This window comes from Balaenoptera physalus, assembly GCF_965194825.1.
Source record: "Balaenoptera physalus genome assembly, contig: HAP1_SCAFFOLD_1030, whole genome shotgun sequence".
NCBI lineage: Eukaryota > Metazoa > Chordata > Mammalia > Artiodactyla > Balaenopteridae > Balaenoptera > Balaenoptera physalus.
The window spans coordinates 87,575-111,420 of record NW_028125762.1 but is presented as its reverse complement, the minus strand read 5'-3'; the positions used below and the strand labels follow the sequence as shown (position 1 = coordinate 111,420).

The 23,846-nt window shown below is 45.7% G+C and overlaps 1 protein-coding gene across 1 annotated transcript; it reads left to right on the top strand.

Annotated features, from left to right (window-relative positions):
- Positions 1-2,059: 2,059 nt before the first annotated feature.
- LOC309653720 (uncharacterized protein) lies at positions 2,060-21,637 on the top strand (the record flags this gene model as incomplete). The annotated part of the gene is made up of 6 exons (XM_082478546.1): positions 2,060-2,099; positions 4,987-5,736; positions 7,020-8,928; positions 14,748-14,806; positions 17,694-18,443; positions 19,725-21,637. Coding segments are annotated over 6 exons (5,421 nt in total), but the record flags the coding sequence as incomplete, so codon positions are not given.
- Between the last annotated feature and the right edge of the window lie 2,209 nt (positions 21,638-23,846).

The window sequence follows — 23,846 nt, the reverse complement described above, 5'->3', positions numbered from 1 at the left end:
GGGGAAAAACCTTGAAGAAAACTTAAAAGCTTAAGCCACACCTCTATACTACACCACCTTTCACAGTTTCTTCTCAGATAAGCAGCATCCCCATCAGTGAAGAAACTCACATCCCATAATAGGAACAACAGGCCTAAAAATTAAATGTGTGTCTTTGGAGGTCCCATCTATGCGATATCTTCCTGGTACCAGAAAAGTCCCCAGGAAGATCGATCTTTGCACCCCTGAAAGCTTACCACCAAGGAAAATGACTAGGTCCATAGATTTCCTCCCTCAAACCAGCCTACCTCACACATAAATCACTAGCAACTCAGCCCTTAACTCACATTATCACAGTCACAAGAGTGGTTAGGGAGAAAAGCACTAACCAGGGGAACTAACACAGAGGCAATCCAGGCCAAGCTGGGCTGGTGGCAGATATCTGCTCCTTACGCTCGGGTGCATAATGCGACTCACCACAATGCCTTTTTCACAGACCCTTTTTAAAGTTTCTCCACAAAATCCAACAGCTCAAGTTAGTTCATGACGCTTCAAGGTAAACAATCGTCAAGAGAAAAACATGCAATATGTCTTACAATGTTGGATTCCTTACAAATAGGACAAGGAAATAACCATGTAGACAAAACCAGAGCATTTGAAAACATCTGCGTTCTACAAACATACCAGTGAATGCTATAAATAAGGTAATATGACATAAAACAAAATGAAAACTAGATGTGAGACTGTTCTCTTCAGTGTACAGACTTCATGGCAGTTGCTGCACGATCTAGCTACTTATATCTACAACTCTCTGTTCTGTTAATACAAAATGAGGCCCAAGTGTGTCAACTTGTTTCCCACAGAAACCAAAAAACCTACATGCATCTCTTTTCTCCGGTGCCCTTTCACCTTACCTGCTCCCAGTTCTCCACCAATGTCCTCCTCTTTCTCTAATTATTCTCCTCTTCATTGTGCTTGGCCTTGCACCCAAGCATGCAAGACAGAGAGTCCTAGAGGTCCGAGATTCTAGAGGGGCTGTTTGCAAGGGGGAGGAGATTACGGTAACTGCCACACTGTATATACTTCTGTGCAAAGAAAGAGGGACAGTGTTCAGAATGTCTCTCACATATAAAAAGAGCTGGATGGCAGGATACCTGTGTGGCCCAAGGAACTAGAGCTAGCAAATCATGGGCAAAACAATTGCAACCAAAGGCTGGAAGAGGAAAGGTCTGCAACCAGCTCTGTCTCCTGGCTCTCTGGTATTTGCTGCCAATGGGCAGAGTCTATTTCGTGAAGCATCAAGCACTGAAAAGAAGACTCCTGCTGCTGGAAGTTGACAGGAAGGAACATCCAATGCAAGACCAAGGCTTGTCCTAGAAGCAATGCCCATAATGGAAGAAAAAAAAAAAAAAAGAAAGCGGAAGAGAAATGTTAAGTCGCAAGTCCAACCTGGCCCCCAGCCTAGCCCAGCCCAAGGAAGGTAGGAGTCAAGGAGAAGAAACTAAAAGAGAAGAGCCTTGGACCACAACATTCTCCACAGGGTACACTCAACAAACTTCACCCTGCTCTTTAACCAAGTTACAACTGTAATAGTTCAAACTACATGGCTCTTTCCTTCCTAAGGATACTAGTTAAATAAGATCTATATAGCTCTAAGTATATGATACATAAAATAGAATACTCTGTAGAATATAAGTAACTGTTAGTTAATTATATTAATGAACGTCTGTAAGAAATGTTGCAATGATTTCCCTAATGGAAGAGCCTGGGGGAGGTAAATCTGTCTTCTAGGATTTCCTCCCCAGAGCTCAGAAATTGAGGGGTTGTTTTAGCTCTCCTACGCTCTCTTCACCCAAGCCCGCCCTCCTGTTGGGGATCGGACCTCCCTATTGGCTAGCTCATACCTTTCAACTGCCTGCTTTGTGACATCACTCTCCTACCAAACCTACTACCACTTGGTAGAGGTCTTGGGGTTTCCGTGGAGCCGTTTGGACCAGTAACCAGTGACCTTTGTACTGGACACGTGCGCCGTTCAGCTGCAGCCACTCAGACATCCTCTAGTGTTGTCTCCTCATCCCTTGTACCTGCAGTTGATGTCTCCTCTTCTCTGACCATGTCAGGTAAGAAAAGAAACTTTGGAAAGTTTTGCGTTCGATTTCTTGTGCCCCTAAATTGAGGAGGAGATTCAAAATAGCGTGGAATAATGAGGGAAAGTATTGAACTACAAGTCTGGAGACCTAATTTCAGTTTTGACTTTGACGTTTACTGTCTGTGTGACTTTGGACAAATCACTGACTGCCTCACAAAGCCTGCTGCTTTCCTTATCTGTTACGTTAGGATACCACATTGGGTTGATCACTCTGATCCCCTTCTTTTCCAATATTGAGCCTTAAAGGGTACCCATGTAGAAAATGAAATCAGAGACTTCTCAAAAGAGTGTTTCAACAGAAACATAGAAAAGCCAGGTGACACAGAAAACTAGCGATATATACCAAGATGTTTCATCTCCAATGGTCTCCCTCCACTAGTATTTCGACTAGTTGAAAAGAGAGAATAGGGAGAGAGGATGGAGAGTACTGGGCTATATAGGGAGGCACAGAGTCAAACGTAAGCAAGTTTAGGATTGTTTTCATTAGCACAGGCCAACAGGAACCAAGAGATGGGAAAAAAATATAAGAATGAAGAGGGAAAGCATAGAGGAGCTCTCAAGAAAGAGGCAGTTTGCCATGGAATGTTGATGGGAGCCAAAGATTTTAAATTAAAGCAGAAACAGCACAGAGGGAAATCTGCTCAGAGCAGGGCAAAACAAAGCTGATGGTAGCAAATCCTTACATTAACAGACTAAGAAGGAAAGTAAGGCCAGAACAGGGGATCACCAGGAAAGGCAGCCTATCAGAAAAGTCATACTCCGTTTTCTTTCTTTTATTGCCTCTCTGAATACAGCTGGCACTTGACAGTTTCGAATAGAAACATTTTAGAAGTATGTTTTAGAAATGATGCTTCCTAGAAACCAGAAACCAAAGTGGTTATCTAGGGGGCTGCTTTTCAGTGTTCTATTCTTTCTAATTTTTAAACTAGGTAGACATTTGACCAATTAAACATTTTAAATGATATCTTCTACATTGAATCAGAAGGACTATTTCCTTTGTGTGATATGTAGCTTCTAAGGCAAGGTTGCTTTTCATTTTTACAGTTATTTCCTTCCTAACACAGAGAGCACATTGATCAACAGCCATCGTTCGCTTGTAGATCTTAGCTACCGGAGAAGAAAAAGAAAAAGTCAAGCCCCACATCTCTAATTCCCCATTTAGGGAATTCCCTGGCGGTCCAGCGCTTTAGGACTCGGTGCTTTCACGGCCAGGGCCACGCGGCGCGGCAAAAGAAAAAAAGAAAACACAAACATCCACATTTATCTAAAACAATGTTGTGGAGTCCTTTGGATTTTCTTACATTTGAAAATCTTTTTTAATTGGATTCTAGGGATGATGGTTTTTTGAGGTCTTGGGATGTCATCTTCTTGGATGTGGAAGATGATTCTAAGTTCTAGGATAAATACAAAAACCTTCTTGATACTTTTTAAGCTTCCTTTCTGCTTATTATATGAGTTATATTCATGGAAAGATATATTTCTCCTAGGCTTAATACCTGTTACTTGCTGGGTAAAAATATGAATGAGCACAATAATGAAACTCTTTTACACTTACTATTTTGCTGTCTGCTTTGTACCGGTTTTCATTGAAATACTTGTCTATATATGTTGTGGCTACCTATACATTCACATTTGTTGCATTCTGTTGCTTGTTGTGCATTTTTTACTGATTTATCGTCTCTGTCTGTATGCATTGGTTAGGAATTCATTCACCTCTATCACCTCCATCGTGTTTTTTGGTTAATAGTATTCACTAAAATAGAGTGGGCAAAATTCACTTTCATAATATTGCATGTATGGTACAGAATGTCATTTGTTAGTAAATTCATTAGGCTTTGATACTTGCCCACATACCCCAGTTTTCATTAATATCTATGGATTTCTTTTTCGTTACGTAACATGTTTTTCATGATTTTTCTTTGTCTTTCTAGAACTTATTGTATCTTCCTCCATATAAATCATACGCAATAGATCAGCTTATTCATCTATTAATTATTACTGCTATTATTATTGGTGGTGGTGTTATAACCACTTTATAGATGAGTAATCTGAAGTAATCAGATAACTTTTCTCTTTCCAAAAGCACTTAAGAAATCCACTTTCGGGTAATCATTTTGAGGTAGGATGAGAAACCAGGCTTGAAGAGGGCAAAAATGACTCTTTCAGTTCACCAGTTGGACTGAGCTATACGTCAACTCTAGGTAATAGCGTGGGAACTGCACAAGCAAAGGGAGACACTGAAGATGACAATGGTAATGGCCGTACTGTTTTCTAATGGACAAAAAAAATGCTTATATTATAAGTTCTATTTCTCCTGCTTTCTGGCACTATCATGCTCAGAGTGGAGTCCTGGCAAGGAAGTCAGGATACTTAGGTTCTGAAACCTGGTAATGACACTAACATAATGAGAGAACCTGAACAAGTCAAGCCGACCTCTCTGAGCCTCAGTTTCCTTACTCGTGAAATGAGACTGAAAAAAGAGAAAGTTCTCTAAGGGCCTCCTAGTTCTAAAATGCTTCCAGTCTAGGAAATAGCATAGAAGTCAATACGAGTGCAGGCTGAAGGGAAAGACAGGGCAGGGAGAAGGTTGCTTCCAGCCTAGAGAACAATGTCTGAACCATACCACTTGGCTCTTCTGCCCATCTGTGCCCAAGATGGGAGCACAGGCAGTTAATACAGAAGAGTGGAAAACTGCTCAGTCCTTACAGCCATCATTAACTGTCTGATTTTGGGTTTCTCAGGAAGGGTCGATAGTAGAGGTGTCCTGAGAGCAAGAACCTTAAGATAATGCTGTTCCTCAAACGTAGTGAGAATTTCTCAACCTCCCTGAGTTTTTCATGACCCTCTTGTTCTTACAGAAAATTTCCAAAATCCATCTCTACTTGGAACTCTAAATTCTCTGCAGCATTCTCTTCCTGTGGTGAGCAATGCAACTTCCCTAACACGAAGTGTCTGCAACTTCTCCAGAGTCTCTGCCCCTGCCGTCAGTTCGGCATCGGCTACCGGTACCTCTTTCCAGACACTCATGGGTAGTGCCTACCTTTACCAACATTCCAGCACGACTATGTTATCTGGAGTTACTGACCACAGCCAGATCTCCACTTCAGCTCCTTCCTATCCAGGTGTTCTTGAGTGGGACATCACAGGAAGCACTGAAAAGAATTCCTCTTCACTCGGAGACTTTACTCTGGCACTCACTGACCGGCACCCAGCTGCTTCCTCCATGTTTATGGCAGCCCAGTATGATAAAACTTCAGACGCCAATAACATGGTCCCTCTATATCCATCACTTTCTGCCAGGCTTGCTCAGGGAGCACCATCTCAGATTCCAAATCAGGGGCATAGCCGCCTGTCACTTCCCTACCAGGAAGGAAGCCAGGTATATTACTATAACCAAGGCACACTGGGGTCTTCACTGTATGGAGAACTTGGCTCCTGCCCGCAATCCTATGGCTCCGCGTCATACACAGGAAGTAGGGCCTCTGCGCAACCAGAAATGGGAATGGGACTGAAGGAGATTCAGCCCACAAATATCCGACCACCAGCTTCCACCTCTGCAATCTGCCACCCTGTGTCTGCTCAACGCATCACAGAAACAAGTTTTCAAGGTGAGTATACAAACGGCAGAGAAAGTTGAAGAATGAGGTCGGCATTCACAAATGGGGTCAAATCGACAGCTGGGAAGGGGTGTAGAGACAGGTAGAATTTAGATCCTGAGCCTTTAGTAACCACTACCTTCGCTCAGTGCCCTCTGTTTTTAGACTCTATGTAAGAACACCTAGGGCTTCCCTGGTGGCGCCGTGGTTAAGAATCCGCCTGCCAATGCAATGCGGGGGACACGGGTTCGAGCCCTGGTCTGGGAAGATCCCACATGCCGTGGAGCAACTAAGCCCATGTGCCACAACGACTGAGCCTGCATTCTAGAGCCCGTGAGCCGCAACTACCGAAGCCCACGCGCCTAGAGCGCATGCTCCGCAACAAGAGAAGCCCGCACAGCGCAACCAAGAGTAGACCCCGCTAGCCGCAACTAGAGAAAGCCCGTGCACAGCAATGAAGACCCTGTGCAGCCAAAAAAATAAATACGTAGAATAAATAAGTTCAAACAATCAATCAATAAATAAACGTAAATTAAAAAAAAACAAAAAAACAAAAAAACAAAAAGAACACCTAATGCAGGTGGGAAGGTGGCAGGGACACTGTAAAGGTCATCTATGCTACATGTACAAGAACCCCGAGAGCACACCAATAGGTACCACATTTTTCACTGCTGTAGCCGAGCATTCCCCCTGTACTACCACACTGTAGCACTCCCTTCCCTCGTCTACTGCTACAGTCTCTTTGGAAGGTGTCTCAGAACTCTTGTTATGAGAGTGCCAGTTGAAGTGTCCTCACTTCCGTCATTTATACCAGGATTTAAGACCTTGTGGTCCGAGATCCTGTCCAGAGAGCAAGCAGGCTAAGACTCTGTCTTTGTTTCTGTATTTCATCAGAAAGGGCTCTACCCCCTCTCCTAGTTCATGGTGTGAAGTGTTCTTAGCCTCTCGGGAAAGTGGGGAGAATTGAAAGGACTCTATATGAGAATGCTAGGCTTTGTAAAACATTTCAGTTGTTTAAAAAGAAGACTCATTTTGTATTGGACTTACAACAGTCCTATGAGATACAAAGAGAGCCAAGGATCAGTGACATGAAATGATCACCAGTTAAGCATTACAACAGTCACCGCTTACCTCGTAGCATAGGGCGCACTGTCCATGATCCTTAAGAAGAGTTAGTAGAAATGCCTTGCCCATCTTGCCCCTGAACCCCTTTAAAGGTACACGACTGCTGTGTTGGTGTTTAGGGGGAGCATCTCATTTACCAGGGACTGACTTCTCCCTTGATCCCTTTGTAGTGATGGAGACTTCCCTGGTGATGAAAAATTCCCTGGGATTGCAACCTCCAAGCCAGACGTTTTGTGTGACACAAACTCAAGAACTCCCCAAGTCCTGCAGTAGCAGAAACAGTCACATACTTGAGAGTAACCCACCATCTGAACTTGGGGACATTTCAGTGACAGCTCCAGTCCAGAGTGCCAGGCGTCTCCTGGCCCTGCCTCCAGCTCCAAGCCAGGGACAAACAGAGAGTAAGAACGTGGAGGATATCAAAACCAAGCTGTCAAAGCCTCTGGAGGCCTACCAGATCCCAATAGAAAACCAAGATCCTCCACTACTCCCTTTAGGAATCCCTGATATTCCCCAGCCGCTGGCCTGCACCGATCCCCTCAGCCAAGAGGAGCAGCCTGGTTCTGAAAATGCTGATCTGGGAGAGAACAGCCTGAGTCGTCAGGACCTAGGGACACTTGAAAATGGGACTGAACCTAGCAGTGGTCTTGCAGACATTACTACACTGGCGGAGGATATTCACCTTCCCCAGCTCTTTAATTCTTGGAAAGATCTTGATCGATCCCAAGGTCCCAACGTGATCAAAGCTGAAGACACCAGAGCCATTAAGGTGAATCAGGTGCAGGAAAAGCCAAGTGTCGTAAAGGTTCCCTCTGATCAACCCAGGAAGAACAAACAGAAAGCCTCTGAGCCTATCGGTGGTGCTCCCAAGGCCAAAATCCAGCCAAAGGATCCAGAGTGCCTGTTAGGGGGAGAAGCGGTTATATGCACTGCTGCAGTCAGTGACAGGGCTCCTGTGAACACGGCCAAGCACTCTCAAGGCAAACCTCAGAAAGCTGCATCCGGAAAGATCAGCAAAACTGAGAGCCATGGGCAGGAAAAGACCAAAAGGACCAGAGGAAGAAACAAGGCTGAAGAGAACAAGCAGTCAGGGAACAAAGTCAAGGCAGAAGACAAGCCAGCAATCCCCAACACGAAGCGAAAGGAACACCAAACTGAGCTTCGCCAAGAGAGCTTTCAAAAGCCTCGAACCTCCCTTGGCGTGCGCATGCTGGAGTCTGTGAAGGTTCTTCATGCGCTGGGGAAGAAGAATGAGACGAAAACTGGGCTCTCTTCCTGTCGGCTCTTGGGAAATTCAAGCAACCCCAAAGACCCCCAGCCACCCCCAGCGATCCAGCCACGGCGGCATACCCCACGTGAGGGTAAGAGGCCTGAGAAAACGCAAGTCCAAGCCCAGAAACCAGACAGCAGTGCTGAAACAGAGTGTCCATCTCCATCCCAGTGTGAGCGGCCTCCTCCTGGGAAGGTCAAGTTGATACCTCTGCCTTTTTCTGCCTGGGACAAGCCTCAAGCTCGACCCGCTCCTCGGAGGCCACAGTCTCTGGCCTCACATCGGCCTGCTGTGGCTTACCGTGCCCAGCCTGGTTCTACTGACTCAGCTCAACCTGCTGCAGTCAATTCATCCCAGCCAGCTCCTGCCTCTTTGCCAGGTCCCGCCAAACCAGCTCAGCCAACTGTGGCCAACCCAACCCAACCGGCTTGGACCAACCATACCCAGCCTCGTGTCCCTCAGCCTGCTGCTCCTAGGCCTGCACCCTACAAAACTTCATCTGGCGCTTCTCTCCAGCGCGAGCCTGTTCCCCCTGCTGTGACTAAGCGCCAGTCCCCACCCAAGCTCCAAACCCAACTTCTACTCCAAGACTTCAGCAAGCAACGAGTTCCATGGAGGGAACCCAACGTGCCTGAGCCAGTCATGTCAAAGCCCATCGAACAAGAGCAGAGGCCAGAGCGAGAGGCCATGAAGAGGCGGGCTCAACAACAACGGGAGAATGCTGCCAGATACACCTCTTCGGGGAAGCTGCAATTTTTCACCCAGAGGGACAAAGAAATGGAAATTGCTGACTACTACGGATACGTCAGGTGACAGCTGCTAGGATTCTTGCTGCCACCTTGGCTACCAGCGGTTCTTCCATACATAGGTAAGATAGGTATAGAACCGAATAAGTAAATGGAATAGAATTAATAGATGAGTAATAAACCTTTCGAATTTTGAGATGCTGCTAACTGGGGCGTGAGAAAGGAAGGCCTGAAAGTTGGATGGGAGAATGAAGGAAAGGGGTAAAAACTGAGGAAAGAGGAAGGAACTTGGCCCAGGGCTAGGAAGGCCAAAAGAGACGTATGGATTTAGGAAAGGAAGCAGGAGTGAGGATGAAATGGCAGAAGTAAAAAGCAGGGTCAGGGGTCTGGGTTGAAAGAACACAATTGGAGTAGAGTTGAAGGTGACAGGAGATGAGTCTAGGTTTACTAGGAGAAATAGAAACAAAGTCTCTCGGGGAGGTTGGCCTTAAGTCTCACAACCACCAGATAGGTATTTCAGAAAACAAGAGGTTCACGACACATCTCTGAAAGGTTTGAGTTGCCTTATTCAGGTGTGATTATAGTGGGGGAATAGGCAAATCTACCAGAGAAGTGGCTAGGGCTCAGAGTCCTCCTAGGGGCAGCTGACGACAGGGCCAGAGCCAAGGGAACTGCTGTATCAGGAGGCCCACGAACAAATCAGGGGCATAGCCGCCTGTCACTTCCCTACCAGGAAGGAAGCCAGGTATATTACTATAACCAAGGCACACTGGGGTCTTCACTGTATGGAGAACTTGGCTCCTGCCCGCAATCCTATGGCTCCGCGTCATACACAGGAAGTAGGGCCTCTGCGCAACCAGAAATGGGAATGGGACTGAAGGAGATTCAGCCCACAAATATCCGACCACCAGCTTCCACCTCTGCAATCTGCCACCCTGTGTCTGCTCAACGCATCACAGAAACAAGTTTTCAAGGTGAGTATACAAACGGCAGAGAAAGTTGAAGAATGAGGTCGGCATTCACAAACGGGGTCAAATCGACAGCTGGGAAGGGGTGTAGAGACAGGTAGAATTTAGATCCTGAGCCTTTAATAACCACTACCTTCTCTCAGTGCTCTCTGTTTTTAGACTCTATATAAGAACAGCTAGGGCTTCCCTGGTGGCGCCTGCCAATGCAGGGGACACGGCTTCGAGCCCCGGTCTGCGAAGATCCCACATGCCGTGCAGCAACTAAGCGCATGTGCCACAACGACTGAGCCTGCATTCCAGAGCCCGTGAGCCGCAACTACCGAAGCCCACGCGCCTACAGCCCATGCTCCGCAACAAGAGAGGCCACCGCGATGAGAAGCCCGCACACCGCAACCAAGAGTAGACCCCGCTAGCCGCAACTAGAGAAAGCCCGTGCACACCAATGAGGACCCAGTGCAGCCAAAAAAATAAATACGTAGAATAAATAAGTTCAATCAATCAATCAATCAATAAACGTAAATTAAAAAAAAAAAAAAAACAAAAAAACAGAACACCTAATGCAGGTGGGAAGGTGGGAGGGACACTGTAAAGGTCATCTATGCTACATGTACAAGAACCCCGAGAGCACACCAATAGGTACCACATTTTTCACTGCTGTAGCCGAGCATTCCCCCTGTACTACCACACTGTAGCACTCCCTTCCCTCGTCTACTGCTACAGTCTCTTTGGAAGGTGTTTCAGAACTCTTGTTATGAGAGTGCCAGTTGAACTGTCCTCACTTCCGTCATTTATACCAGGATTTAAGACCTTGTGGTCCGAGATCCTGTCCAGAGAGCAAGCAGGCTAAGACTCTGTCTTTGTTTCTATATTTCATCAGAAAGGGCTCTACCCCCTCTCCTAGTTCATGGTGTGAAGTGTTCTTAGCCTCTCGGGAAAGTGGGGAGAATTCAAAGGACTCTCTATGAGAATGCTAGGCTTTGTAAAACATTTCAGTTTTTTAAAAAGAAGACTCATTTTGTATTGGACTTACAACAGTCCTATGAGATACAAAGAGAGCCAAGGATCAGTGACATGAAATGATCACCAGTAAGAATTACAACAGTCACCGCTTACCTCGTAGCATAGGGCACTGTCCATGATCCTTAAGAAGAGTTAGTAGAAATGCCTTGCCCATCTTGCCCCTGAACCCCTTGAAAGGTACACGACTGCTGTGTTGGTGTTTAGGGGGAGCATCTCACTTACCCGGGACTGACTTCAACCTTGATTCCTCTGTAGTGATGGAGACTTCCCCGCTGATGAAAAATTCCCTGGGATTGCAACCTCCAAGCCACACCGCTTTCCTATGGAATGACAGAGAACTTCAGAGAACTTGTCAAGATGAAACACCAGTCAGTCTGCGGGAGAAAGGGAAGAAGAGAACGATGGAAATCGTTTCTGGGAAACTATTTTTACATTATGTTTTGTTTGTTCCTGGTAAATAAACTGAAATCTTCTTAACATTCAAACAAAATCTAAACCACTAAATTCAACAACACAGGAGTATAACTTTTGAAAAACATTTCTTTGGCTGCGCAGCATGTGGGATCTTAGCTCCCCAACCAGGGATTGAACCCACGCCTGCTGCATTGGAAGCGCAGAGTCTTCACCACTGGACCACCAGGGAAGTCCCTGGAATAGAACTTTTAAAGGAGAAGGTATAAACCCCTGGGTTATATGAACTGGAGATTTTTAGTAAGAAGTCAATAGATCTTTTGTTAGGCACATTTTATGTTAGGCTGTCTCCCTGCACAGGACGCAGGCGCCTTGAAAATGGAAATCACATCCCTCTATAGTACGTCCCTCTTCTTTCTGCTTTGCAGTTTGCTGCTCCACTTGTTCAAGCCCACCTAGTAATAACCTATACTTCCCTTGTTCCTGTTTTCCCATCTGGAAAACAGACAAAAGGCAACCAAACAACGCAAAGGTCTCAACAAATAAGGGATACCCAAAACCAGAGATGGCCAGAACTTCTGTATCCCTCATGAAACCTAGCCCGGTGTTCAATACTTAGGTATCATTATTACATGCGTGTTGACTGAAACAGTTGAAACGCAATTCTTCCACTTCCCAGTTTAGTTTTAGTCCTCATACAAAACCTGATCATCAAATTCCTTAATGCTAGGAATCACAGTGAAAAATAATTTCTCAACTGACTTCTGTCAGATGAGTGAGAACTAAGGTTAATTCAGTGTATCTGAAGCATAGAAAGTGAGGGCAAACGTGGCACAAGATGGGGCTAGAGAAGCAGAGAGGATTCTAGAGCACGCAGAGTCTTAAAGGCCACCAGTGTGTTTTCTATTCTCAAAACAATGTTTGTGAGCGATGTTTATGAGCAATGTTCCAACTTGCTTTGAAGCTTTCTTGTGTGAAGAATGGATTGGAGGGAAACAAGATATATGGACACTAGTTAGGACCTAATTGCAACAGACAGGCAAGTTCAGTATTAGGATGTTGAGGGAGAGCTGACAGATTCCAAAGAAATTCAGGAGATAAACTGAAGCGGGCTTCATGGGGTATGAGATGGAGGAAAGGAAGGTCTTAGGGAATTAAAGGGTTTACTGCACACATGAGCAGAGTCTCAAAATTAATCATTTGAACGTACAGAGGGGGATCGATCTCCCAAATGACACCGGTTAGGAAGCAACGGTACGCCCTGTAGAATTCCTAGAGACAGCACAAATCAACTGTTTCGATGGAAAATTCGGCGGGACCCTTGATTTCCATGGGAATATAGAGAAAAGAGACACTGATCTGGCTTGCAGGTATTTAGGAAGTTGTTAGCCTGACATCACATACTAGTCTCATGTAAGTAGGCCGTCTGAAGTATGAAGCTTAGGGGAAAAACCTTGAAGAAAACTTAAAAGCTTAAGCCACACCTCTATACTACACCACCTTTCACAGTTTCTTCTCAGATAAGCAGCATCCCCATCAGTGAAGAAACTCACATCCCATAATAGGAACAACAGGTCTAAAAATTAAATGTGTGTCTTTGGAGGTCCCATCTATGCGATATCTTCCTGGTACCAGAAAAGTCCCCAGGAAGATCGATCTTTGCACCCCTGAAAGCTTACCACCAAGGAAAATGACTAGGTCCATAGATTTCCTCCCTCAAACCAGCCTACCTCACACATAAATCACTAGCAACTCAGCCCTTAACTCACATTATCACAGTCACAAGAGTGGTTAGGGAGAAAAGCACTAACCAGGGGAACTAACACAGAGGCAATCCAGGCCAAGCTGGGCTGGTGGCAGATATCTGCTCCTTACGCTCGGGTGCATAATGCGACTCACCACAATGCCTTTTTCACAGACCCTTTTTAAAGTTTCTCCACAAAATCCAACAGCTCAAGTTAGTTCATGACGCTTCAAGGTAAACAATCGTCAAGAGAAAAACATGCAATATGTCTTACAATGTTGGATTCCTTACAAATAGGACAAGGAAATAACCATGTAGACAAAACCAGAGCATTTGAAAACATCTGCGTTCTACAAACATACCAGTGAATGCTATAAATAAGGTAATATGACATAAAACAAAATGAAACCTAGATGTGAGACTGTTCTCTTCAGTGTACAGACTTCATGGCAGTTGCTGCACGATCTAGCTACTTATATCTACAACTCTCTGTTCTGTTAATACAAAATGAGGCCCAAGTGTGTCAACTTGTTTCCCACAGAAACCAAAAAACCTACATGCATCTCTTTTCTCCGGTGCCCTTTCACCTTACCTGCTCCCAGTTCTCCACCAATGTCCTCCTCTTTCTCTAATTATTCTCCTCTTCATTGTGCTTGGCCTTGCACCCAAGCATGCAAGACAGAGAGTCCTAGAGGTCCGAGATTCTAGAGGGGCTGTTTGCAAGGGGGAGGAGATTACGGTAACTGCCACACTGTATATACTTCTGTGCAAAGAAAGAGGGACAGTGTTCAGAATGTCTCTCACATATAAAAAGAGCTGGATGGCAGGATACCTGTGTGGCCCAAGGAACTAGAGCTAGCAAATCATGGGCAAAACAATTGCAACCAAAGGCTGGAAGAGGAAAGGTCTGCAACCAGCTCTGTCTCCTGGCTCTCTGGTATTTGCTGCCAATGGGCAGAGTCTATTTCGTGAAGCATCAAGCACTGAAAAGAAGACTCCTGCTGCTGGAAGTTGACAGGAAGGAACATCCAATGCAAGACCAAGGCTTGTCCTAGAAGCAATGCCCATAATGGAAGAAAAAAAAAAAAAAAGAAAGCGGAAGAGAAATGTTAAGTCGCAAGTCCAACCTGGCCCCCAGCCTAGCCCAGCCCAAGGAAGGTAGGAGTCAAGGAGAAGAAACTAAAAGAGAAGAGCCTTGGACCACAACATTCTCCACAGGGTACACTCAACAAACTTCACCCTGCTCTTTAACCAAGTTACAACTGTAATAGTTCAAACTACATGGCTCTTTCCTTCCTAAGGATACTAGTTAAATAAGATCTATATAGCTCTAAGTATATGATACATAAAATAGAATACTCTGTAGAATATAAGTAACTGTTAGTTAATTATATTAATGAACGTCTGTAAGAAATGTTGCAATGATTTCCCTAATGGAAGAGCCTGGGGGAGGTAAATCTGTCTTCTAGGATTTCCTCCCCAGAGCTCAGAAATTGAGGGGTTGTTTTAGCTCTCCTACGCTCTCTTCACCCAAGCCCGCCCTCCTGTTGGGGATCGGACCTCCCTATTGGCTAGCTCATACCTTTCAACTGCCTGCTTTGTGACATCACTCTCCTACCAAACCTACTACCACTTGGTAGAGGTCTTGGGGTTTCCGTGGAGCCGTTTGGACCAGTAACCAGTGACCTTTGTACTGGACACGTGCGCCGTTCAGCTGCAGCCACTCAGACATCCTCTAGTGTTGTCTCCTCATCCCTTGTACCTGCAGTTGATGTCTCCTCTTCTCTGACCATGTCAGGTAAGAAAAGAAACTTTGGAAAGTTTTGCGTTCGATTTCTTGTGCCCCTAAATTGAGGAGGAGATTCAAAATAGCGTGGAATAATGAGGGAAAGTATTGAACTACAAGTCTGGAGACCTAATTTCAGTTTTGACTTTGACGTTTACTGTCTGTGTGACTTTGGACAAATCACTGACTGCCTCACAAAGCCTGCTGCTTTCCTTATCTGTTACGTTAGGATACCACATTGGGTTGATCACTCTGATCCCCTTCTTTTCCAATATTGAGCCTTAAAGGGTACCCATGTAGAAAATGAAATCAGAGACTTCTCAAAAGAGTGTTTCAACAGAAACATAGAAAAGCCAGGTGACACAGAAAACTAGCGATATATACCAAGATGTTTCATCTCCAATGGTCTCCCTCCACTAGTATTTCGACTAGTTGAAAAGAGAGAATAGGGAGAGAGGATGGAGAGTACTGGGCTATATAGGGAGGCACAGAGTCAAACGTAAGCAAGTTTAGGATTGTTTTCATTAGCACAGGCCAACAGGAACCAAGAGATGGGAAAAAAATATAAGAATGAAGAGGGAAAGCATAGAGGAGCTCTCAAGAAAGAGGCAGTTTGCCATGGAATGTTGATGGGAGCCAAAGATTTTAAATTAAAGCAGAAACAGCACAGAGGGAAATCTGCTCAGAGCAGGGCAAAACAAAGCTGATGGTAGCAAATCCTTACATTAACAGACTAAGAAGGAAAGTAAGGCCAGAACAGGGGATCACCAGGAAAGGCAGCCTATCAGAAAAGTCATACTCCGTTTTCTTTCTTTTATTGCCTCTCTGAATACAGCTGGCACTTGACAGTTTCGAATAGAAACATTTTAGAAGTATGTTTTAGAAATGATGCTTCCTAGAAACCAGAAACCAAAGTGGTTATCTAGGGGGCTGCTTTTCAGTGTTCTATTCTTTCTAATTTTTAAACTAGGTAGACATTTGACCAATTAAACATTTTAAATGATATCTTCTACATTGAATCAGAAGGACTATTTCCTTTGTGTGATATGTAGCTTCTAAGGCAAGGTTGCTTTTCATTTTTACAGTTATTTCCTTCCTAACACAGAGAGCACATTGATCAACAGCCATCGTTCGCTTGTAGATCTTAGCTACCGGAGAAGAAAAAGAAAAAGTCAAGCCCCACATCTCTAATTCCCCATTTAGGGAATTCCCTGGCGGTCCAGCGCTTTAGGACTCGGTGCTTTCACGGCCAGGGCCACGCGGCGCGGCAAAAGAAAAAAAGAAAACACAAACATCCACATTTATCTAAAACAATGTTGTGGAGTCCTTTGGATTTTCTTACATTTGAAAATCTTTTTTAATTGGATTCTAGGGATGATGGTTTTTTGAGGTCTTGGGATGTCATCTTCTTGGATGTGGAAGATGATTCTAAGTTCTAGGATAAATACAAAAACCTTCTTGATACTTTTTAAGCTTCCTTTCTGCTTATTATATGAGTTATATTCATGGAAAGATATATTTCTCCTAGGCTTAATACCTGTTACTTGCTGGGTAAAAATATGAATGAGCACAATAATGAAACTCTTTTACACTTACTATTTTGCTGTCTGCTTTGTACCGGTTTTCATTGAAATACTTGTCTATATATGTTGTGGCTACCTATACATTCACATTTGTTGCATTCTGTTGCTTGTTGTGCATTTTTTACTGATTTATCGTCTCTGTCTGTATGCATTGGCTAGGAATTCATTCACCTCTATCACCTCCATCGTGTTTTTTGGTTAATAGTATTCACTAAAATAGAGTGGGCAAAATTCACTTTCATAATATTGCATGTATGGTACAGAATGTCATTTGTTAGTAAATTCATTAGGCTTTGATACTTGCCCACATACCCCAGTTTTCATTAATATCTATGGATTTCTTTTTCGTTACGTAACATGTTTTTCATGATTTTTCTTTGTCTTTCTAGAACTTATTGTATCTTCCTCCATATAAATCATACGCAATAGATCAGCTTATTCATCTATTAATTATTACTGCTATTATTATTGGTGGTGGTGTTATAACCACTTTATAGATGAGTAATCTGAAGTAATCAGATAACTTTTCTCTTTCCAAAAGCACTTAAGAAATCCACTTTCGGGTAATCATTTTGAGGTAGGATGAGAAACCAGGCTTGAAGAGGGCAAAAATGACTCTTTCAGTTCACCAGTTGGACTGAGCTATACGTCAACTCTAGGTAATAGCGTGGGAACTGCACAAGCAAAGGGAGACACTGAAGATGACAATGGTAATGGCCGTACTGTTTTCTAATGGACAAAAAAAATGCTTATATTATAAGTTCTATTTCTCCTGCTTTCTGGCACTATCATGCTCAGAGTGGAGTCCTGGCAAGGAAGTCAGGATACTTAGGTTCTGAAACCTGGTAATGACACTAACATAATGAGAGAACTTGAACAAGTCAACCCGACCTCTCTGAGCCTCAGTTTCCTTACTCGTGAAATGAGACTGAAAAAAGAGAAAGTTCTCTAAGGGCCTCCTAGTTCTAAAATGCTTCCAGTCTAGGAAATAGCATAGAAGTCAATACGAGTGCAGGCTGAAGGGAAAGACAGGGCAGGGAGAAGGTTGCTTCCAGCCTAGAGAACAATGTCTGAACCATACCACTTGGCTCTTCTGCCCATCTGTGCCCAAGATGGGAGCACAGGCAGTTAATACAGAAGAGTGGAAAACTGCTCAGTCCTTACAGCCATCATTAACTGTCTGATTTTGGGTTTCTCAGGAAGGGTCGATAGTAGAGGTGTCCTGAGAGCAAGAACCTTAAGATAATGCTGTTCCTCAAACGTAGTGAGAATTTCTCAACCTCCCTGAGTTTTTCATGACCCTCTTGTTCTTACAGAAAATTTCCAAAATCCATCTCTACTTGGAACTCTAAATTCTCTGCAGCATTCTCTTCCTGTGGTGAGCAATGCAACTTCCCTAACACGAAGTGTCTGCAACTTCTCCAGAGTCTCTGCCCCTGCCGTCAGTTCGGCATCGGCTACCGGTACCTCTTTCCAGACACTCATGGGTAGTGCCTACCTTTACCAACATTCCAGCACGACTATGTTATCTGGAGTTACTGACCACAGCCAGATCTCCACTTCAGCTCCTTCCTATCCAGGTGTTCTTGAGTGGGACATCACAGGAAGCACTGAAAAGAATTCCTCTTCACTCGGAGACTTTACTCTGGCACTCACTGACCGGCACCCAGCTGCTTCCTCCATGTTTATGGCAGCCCAGTATGATAAAACTTCAGACGCCAATAACATGGTCCCTCTATATCCATCACTTTCTGCCAGGCTTGCTCAGGGAGCACCATCTCAGATTCCAAATCAGGGGCATAGCCGCCTGTCACTTCCCTACCAGGAAGGAAGCCAGGTATATTACTATAACCAAGGCACACTGGGGTCTTCACTGTATGGAGAACTTGGCTCCTGCCCGCAATCCTATGGCTCCGCGTCATACACAGGAAGTAGGGCCTCTGCGCAACCAGAAATGGGAATGGGACTGAAGGAGATTCAGCCCACAAATATCCGACCACCAGCTTCCACCTCTGCAATCTGCCACCCTGTGTCTGCTCAACGCATCACAGAAACAAGTTTTCAAGGTGAGTATACAAACGGCAGAGAAAGTTGAAGAATGAGGTCGGCATTCACAAATGGGGTCAAATCGACAGCTGGGAAGGGGTGTAGAGACAGGTAGAATTTAGATCCTGAGCCTTTAGTAACCACTACCTTCGCTCAGTGCCCTCTGTTTTTAGACTCTATGTAAGAACACCTAGGGCTTCCCTGGTGGCGCCGTGGTTAAGAATCCGCCTGCCAATGCAATGCGGGGGACACGGGTTCGAGCCCTGGTCTGGGAAGATCCCACATGCCGTGGAGCAACTAAGCCCATGTGCCACAACGACTGAGCCTGCATTCTAGAGCCCGTGAGCCGCAACTACCGAAGCCCACGCGCCTAGAGCGCATGCTCCGCAACAAGAGAAGCCCGCACAGCGCAACCAAGAGTAGACCCCGCTAGCCGCAACTAGAGAAAGCCCGTGCACAGCAATGAAGACCCTGTGCAGCCAAAAAAATAAATACGTAGAATAAATAAGTTCAAACAATCAATCAATAAATAAACGTAAATTAAAAAAAAACAAAAAAACAAAAAAACAAAAAGAACACCTAATGCAGGTGGGAAGGTGGCAGGGACACTGTAAAGGTCATCTATGCTACATGTACAAGAACCCCGAGAGCACACCAATAGGTACCACATTTTTCACTGCTGTAGCCGAGCATTCCCCCTGTACTACCACACTGTAGCACTCCCTTCCCTCGTCTACTGCTACAGTCTCTTTGGAAGGTGTCTCAGAACTCTTGTTATGAGAGTGCCAGTTGAAGTGTCCTCACTTCCGTCATTTATACCAGGATTTAAGACCTTGTGGTCCGAGATCCTGTCCAGAGAGCAAGCAGGCTAAGACTCTGTCTTTGTTTCTGTATTTCATCAGAAAGGGCTCTACCCCCTCTCCTAGTTCATGGTGTGAAGTGTTCTTAGCCTCTCGGGAAAGTGGGGAGAATTGAAAGGACTCTATATGAGAATGCTAGGCTTTGTAAAACATTTCAGTTGTTTAAAAAGAAGACTCATTTTGTATTGGACTTACAACAGTCCTATGAGATACAAAGAGAGCCAAGGATCAGTGACATGAAATGATCACCAGTTAAGCATTACAACAGTCACCGCTTACCTCGTAGCATAGGGCACTGTCCATGATCCTTAAGAAGAGTTAGTAGAAATGCCTTGCCCATCTTGCCCCTGAACCCCTTGAAAGGTACACGACTGCTGTGTTGGTGTTTAGGGGGAGCATCTCATTTACCAGGGACTGACTTCTCCCTTGATCCCTTTGTAGTGATGGAGACTTCCCTGGTGATGAAAAATTCCCTGGGATTGCAACCTCCAAGCCAGACGTTTTGTGTGACACAAACTCAAGAACTCCCCAAGTCCTGCAGTAGCAGAAACAGTCACATACTTGAGAGTAACCCACCATCTGAACTTGGGGACATTTCAGTGACAGCTCCAGTCCAGAGTGCCAGGCGTCTCCTGGCCCTGCCTCCAGCTCCAAGCCAGGGACAAACAGAGAGTAAGAACGTGGAGGATATCAAAACCAAGCTGTCAAAGCCTCTGGAGGCCTACCAGATCCCAATAGAAAACCAAGATCCTCCACTACTCCCTTTAGGAATCCCTGATATTCCCCAGCCGCTGGCCTGCACCGATCCCCTCAGCCAAGAGGAGCAGCCTGGTTCTGAAAATGCTGATCTGGGAGAGAACAGCCTGAGTCGTCAGGACCTAGGGACACTTGAAAATGGGACTGAACCTAGCAGTGGTCTTGCAGACATTACTACACTGGCGGAGGATATTCACCTTCCCCAGCTCTTTAATTCTTGGAAAGATCTTGATCGATCCCAAGGTCCCAACGTGATCAAAGCTGAAGACACCAGAGCCATTAAGGTGAATCAGGTGCAGGAAAAACCAAGTGTCGTAAAGGTTCCCTCTGATCAACCCAGGAAGAACAAACAGAAAGCCTCTGAGCCTATCGGTGGTGCTCCCAAGGCCAAAATCCAGCCAAAGGATCCAGAGTGCCTGTTAGGGGGAGAAGCGGTTATATGCACTGCTGCAGTCAGTGACAGGGCTCCTGTGAACACGGCCAAGCACTCTCAAGGCAAACCTCAGAAAGCTGCATCCGGAAAGATCAGCAAAACTGAGAGCCATGGGCAGGAAAAGACCAAAAGGACCAGAGGAAGAAACAAGGCTGAAGAGAACAAGCAGTCAGGGAACAAAGTCAAGGCAGAAGACAAGCCAGCAATCCCCAACACGAAGCGAAAGGAACACCAAACTGAGCTTCGCCAAGAGAGCTTTCAAAAGCCTCGAACCTCCCTTGGCGTGCGCATGCTGGAGTCTGTGAAGGTTCTTCATGCGCTGGGGAAGAAGAATGAGACGAAAACTGGGCTCTCTTCCTGTCGGCTCTTGGGAAATTCAAGCAACCCCAAAGACCCCCAGCCACCCCCAGCGATCCAGCCACGGCGGCATACCCCACGTGAGGGTAAGAGGCCTGAGAAAACGCAAGTCCAAGCCCAGAAACCAGACAGCAGTGCTGAAACAGAGTGTCCATCTCCATCCCAGTGTGAGCGGCCTCCTCCTGGGAAGGTCAAGTTGATACCTCTGCCTTTTTCTGCCTGGGACAAGCCTCAAGCTCGACCCGCTCCTCGGAGGCCACAGTCTCTGGCCTCACATCGGCCTGCTGTGGCTTACCGTGCCCAGCCTGGTTCTACTGACTCAGCTCAACCTGCTGCAGTCAATTCATCCCAGCCAGCTCCTGCCTCTTTGCCAGGTCCCGCCAAACCAGCTCAGCCAACTGTGGCCAACCCAACCCAACCGGCTTGGACCAACCATACCCAGCCTCGTGTCCCTCAGCCTGCTGCTCCTAGGCCTGCACCCTACAAAACTTCATCTGGCGCTTCTCTCCAGCGCGAGCCTGTTCCCCCTGCTGTGACTAAGCGCCAGTCCCCACCCAAGCTCCAAACCCAACTTCTACTCCAAGACTTCAGCAAGCAACGAGTTCCATGGAGGGAACCCAACGTGCCTGAGCCAGTCATGTCAAAGCCCATCGAACAAGAGCAGAGGCCAGAGCGAGAGGCCATGAAGAGGCGGGCTCAACAACAACGGGAGAATGCTGCCAGATACACCTCTTCGGGGAAGCTGCAATTTTTCACCCAGAGGGACAAAGAAATGGAAATTGCTGACTACTACGGATACGTCAGGTGACAGCTGCTAGGATTCTTGCTGCCACCTTGGCTACCAGCGGTTCTTCCATACATAGGTAAGATAGGTATAGAACCGAATAAGTAAATGGAATAGAATTAATAGATGAGTAATAAACCTTTCGAATTTTGAGATGCTGCTAACTGGGGCGTGAGAAAGGAAGGCCTGAAAGTTGGATGGGAGAATGAAGGAAAGGGGTAAAAACTGAGGAAAGAGGAAGGAACTTGGCCCAGGGCTAGGAAGGCCAAAAGAGACGTATGGATTTAGGAAAGGAAGCAGGAGTGAGGATGAAATGGCAGAAGTAAAAAGCAGGGTCAGGGGTCTGGGTTGAAAGAACACAATTGGAGTAGAGTTGAAGGTGACAGGAGATGAGTCTAGGTTTACTAGGAGAAATAGAAACAAAGTCTCTCGGGGAGGTTGGCCTTAAGTCTCACAACCACCAGATAGGTATTTCAGAAAACAAGAGGTTCACGACACATCTCTGAAAGGTTTGAGTTGCCTTATTCAGGTGTGATTATAGTGGGGGAATAGGCAAATCTACCAGAGAAGTGGCTAGGGCTCAGAGTCCTCCTAGGGGCAGCTGACGACAGGGCCAGAGCCAAGGGAACTGCTGTATCAGGAGGCCCACGAACAAATCAGGGGCATAGCCGCCTGTCACTTCCCTACCAGGAAGGAAGCCAGGTATATTACTATAACCAAGGCACACTGGGGTCTTCACTGTATGGAGAACTTGGCTCCTGCCCGCAATCCTATGGCTCCGCGTCATACACAGGAAGTAGGGCCTCTGCGCAACCAGAAATGGGAATGGGACTGAAGGAGATTCAGCCCACAAATATCCGACCACCAGCTTCCACCTCTGCAATCTGCCACCCTGTGTCTGCTCAACGCATCACAGAAACAAGTTTTCAAGGTGAGTATACAAACGGCAGAGAAAGTTGAAGAATGAGGTCGGCATTCACAAACGGGGTCAAATCGACAGCTGGGAAGGGGTGTAGAGACAGGTAGAATTTAGATCCTGAGCCTTTAATAACCACTACCTTCTCTCAGTGCTCTCTGTTTTTAGACTCTATATAAGAACAGCTAGGGCTTCCCTGGTGGCGCCTGCCAATGCAGGGGACACGGCTTCGAGCCCCGGTCTGCGAAGATCCCACATGCCGTGCAGCAACTAAGCGCATGTGCCACAACGACTGAGCCAGCATTCCAGAGCCCGTGAGCCGCAACTACCGAAGCCCACGCGCCTACAGCCCATGCTCCGCAACAAGAGAGGCCACCGCGATGAGAAGCCCGCACACCGCAACCAAGAGTAGACCCCGCTAGCCGCAACTAGAGAAAGCCCGTGCACAGCAATGAGGACCCAGTGCAGCCAAAAAAATAAATACGTAGAATAAATAAGTTCAATCAATCAATCAATCAATAAACGTAAATTAAAAAAAAAAAACAAACAAAAAAACAGAACACCTAATGCAGGTGGGAAGGTGGGAGGGACACTGTAAAGGTCATCTATGCTACATGTACAAGAACCCCAAGAGCACACCAATAGGTACCACATTTTTCACTGCTGTAGCCGAGCATTCCCCCTGTACTACCACACTGTAGCACTCCCTTCCCTCGTCTACTGCTACAGTCTCTTTGGAAGGTGTTTCAGAACTCTTGTTATGAGAGTGCCAGTTGAACTGTCCTCACTTCCGTCATTTATACCAGGATTTAAGACCTTGTGGTCCGAGATCCTGTCCAGAGAGCAAGCAGGCTAAGACTCTGTCTTTGTTTCTATATTTCATCAGAAAGGGCTCTACCCCCTCTCCTAGTTCATGGTGTGAAGTGTTCTTAGCCTCTCGGGAAAGTGGGGAGAATTTAAAGGACTCTCTATGAGAATGCTAGGCTTTGTAAAACATTTCAGTTTTTTAAAAAGAAGACTCATTTTGTATTGGACTTACAACAGTCCTATGAGATACAAAGAGAGCCAAGGATCAGTGACATGAAATGATCACCAGTAAGAATTACAACAGTCACCGCTTACCTCGTAGCATAGGGCACTGTCCATGATCCTTAAGAAGAGTTAGTAGAAATGCCTTGCCCATCTTGCCCCTGAACCCCTTGAAAGGTACACGACTGCTGTGTTGGTGTTTAGGGGGAGCATCTCACTTACCCGGGACTGACTTCTCCCTTGATTCCTCTGTAGTGATGGAGACTTCCCCGCTGATGAAAAATTCCC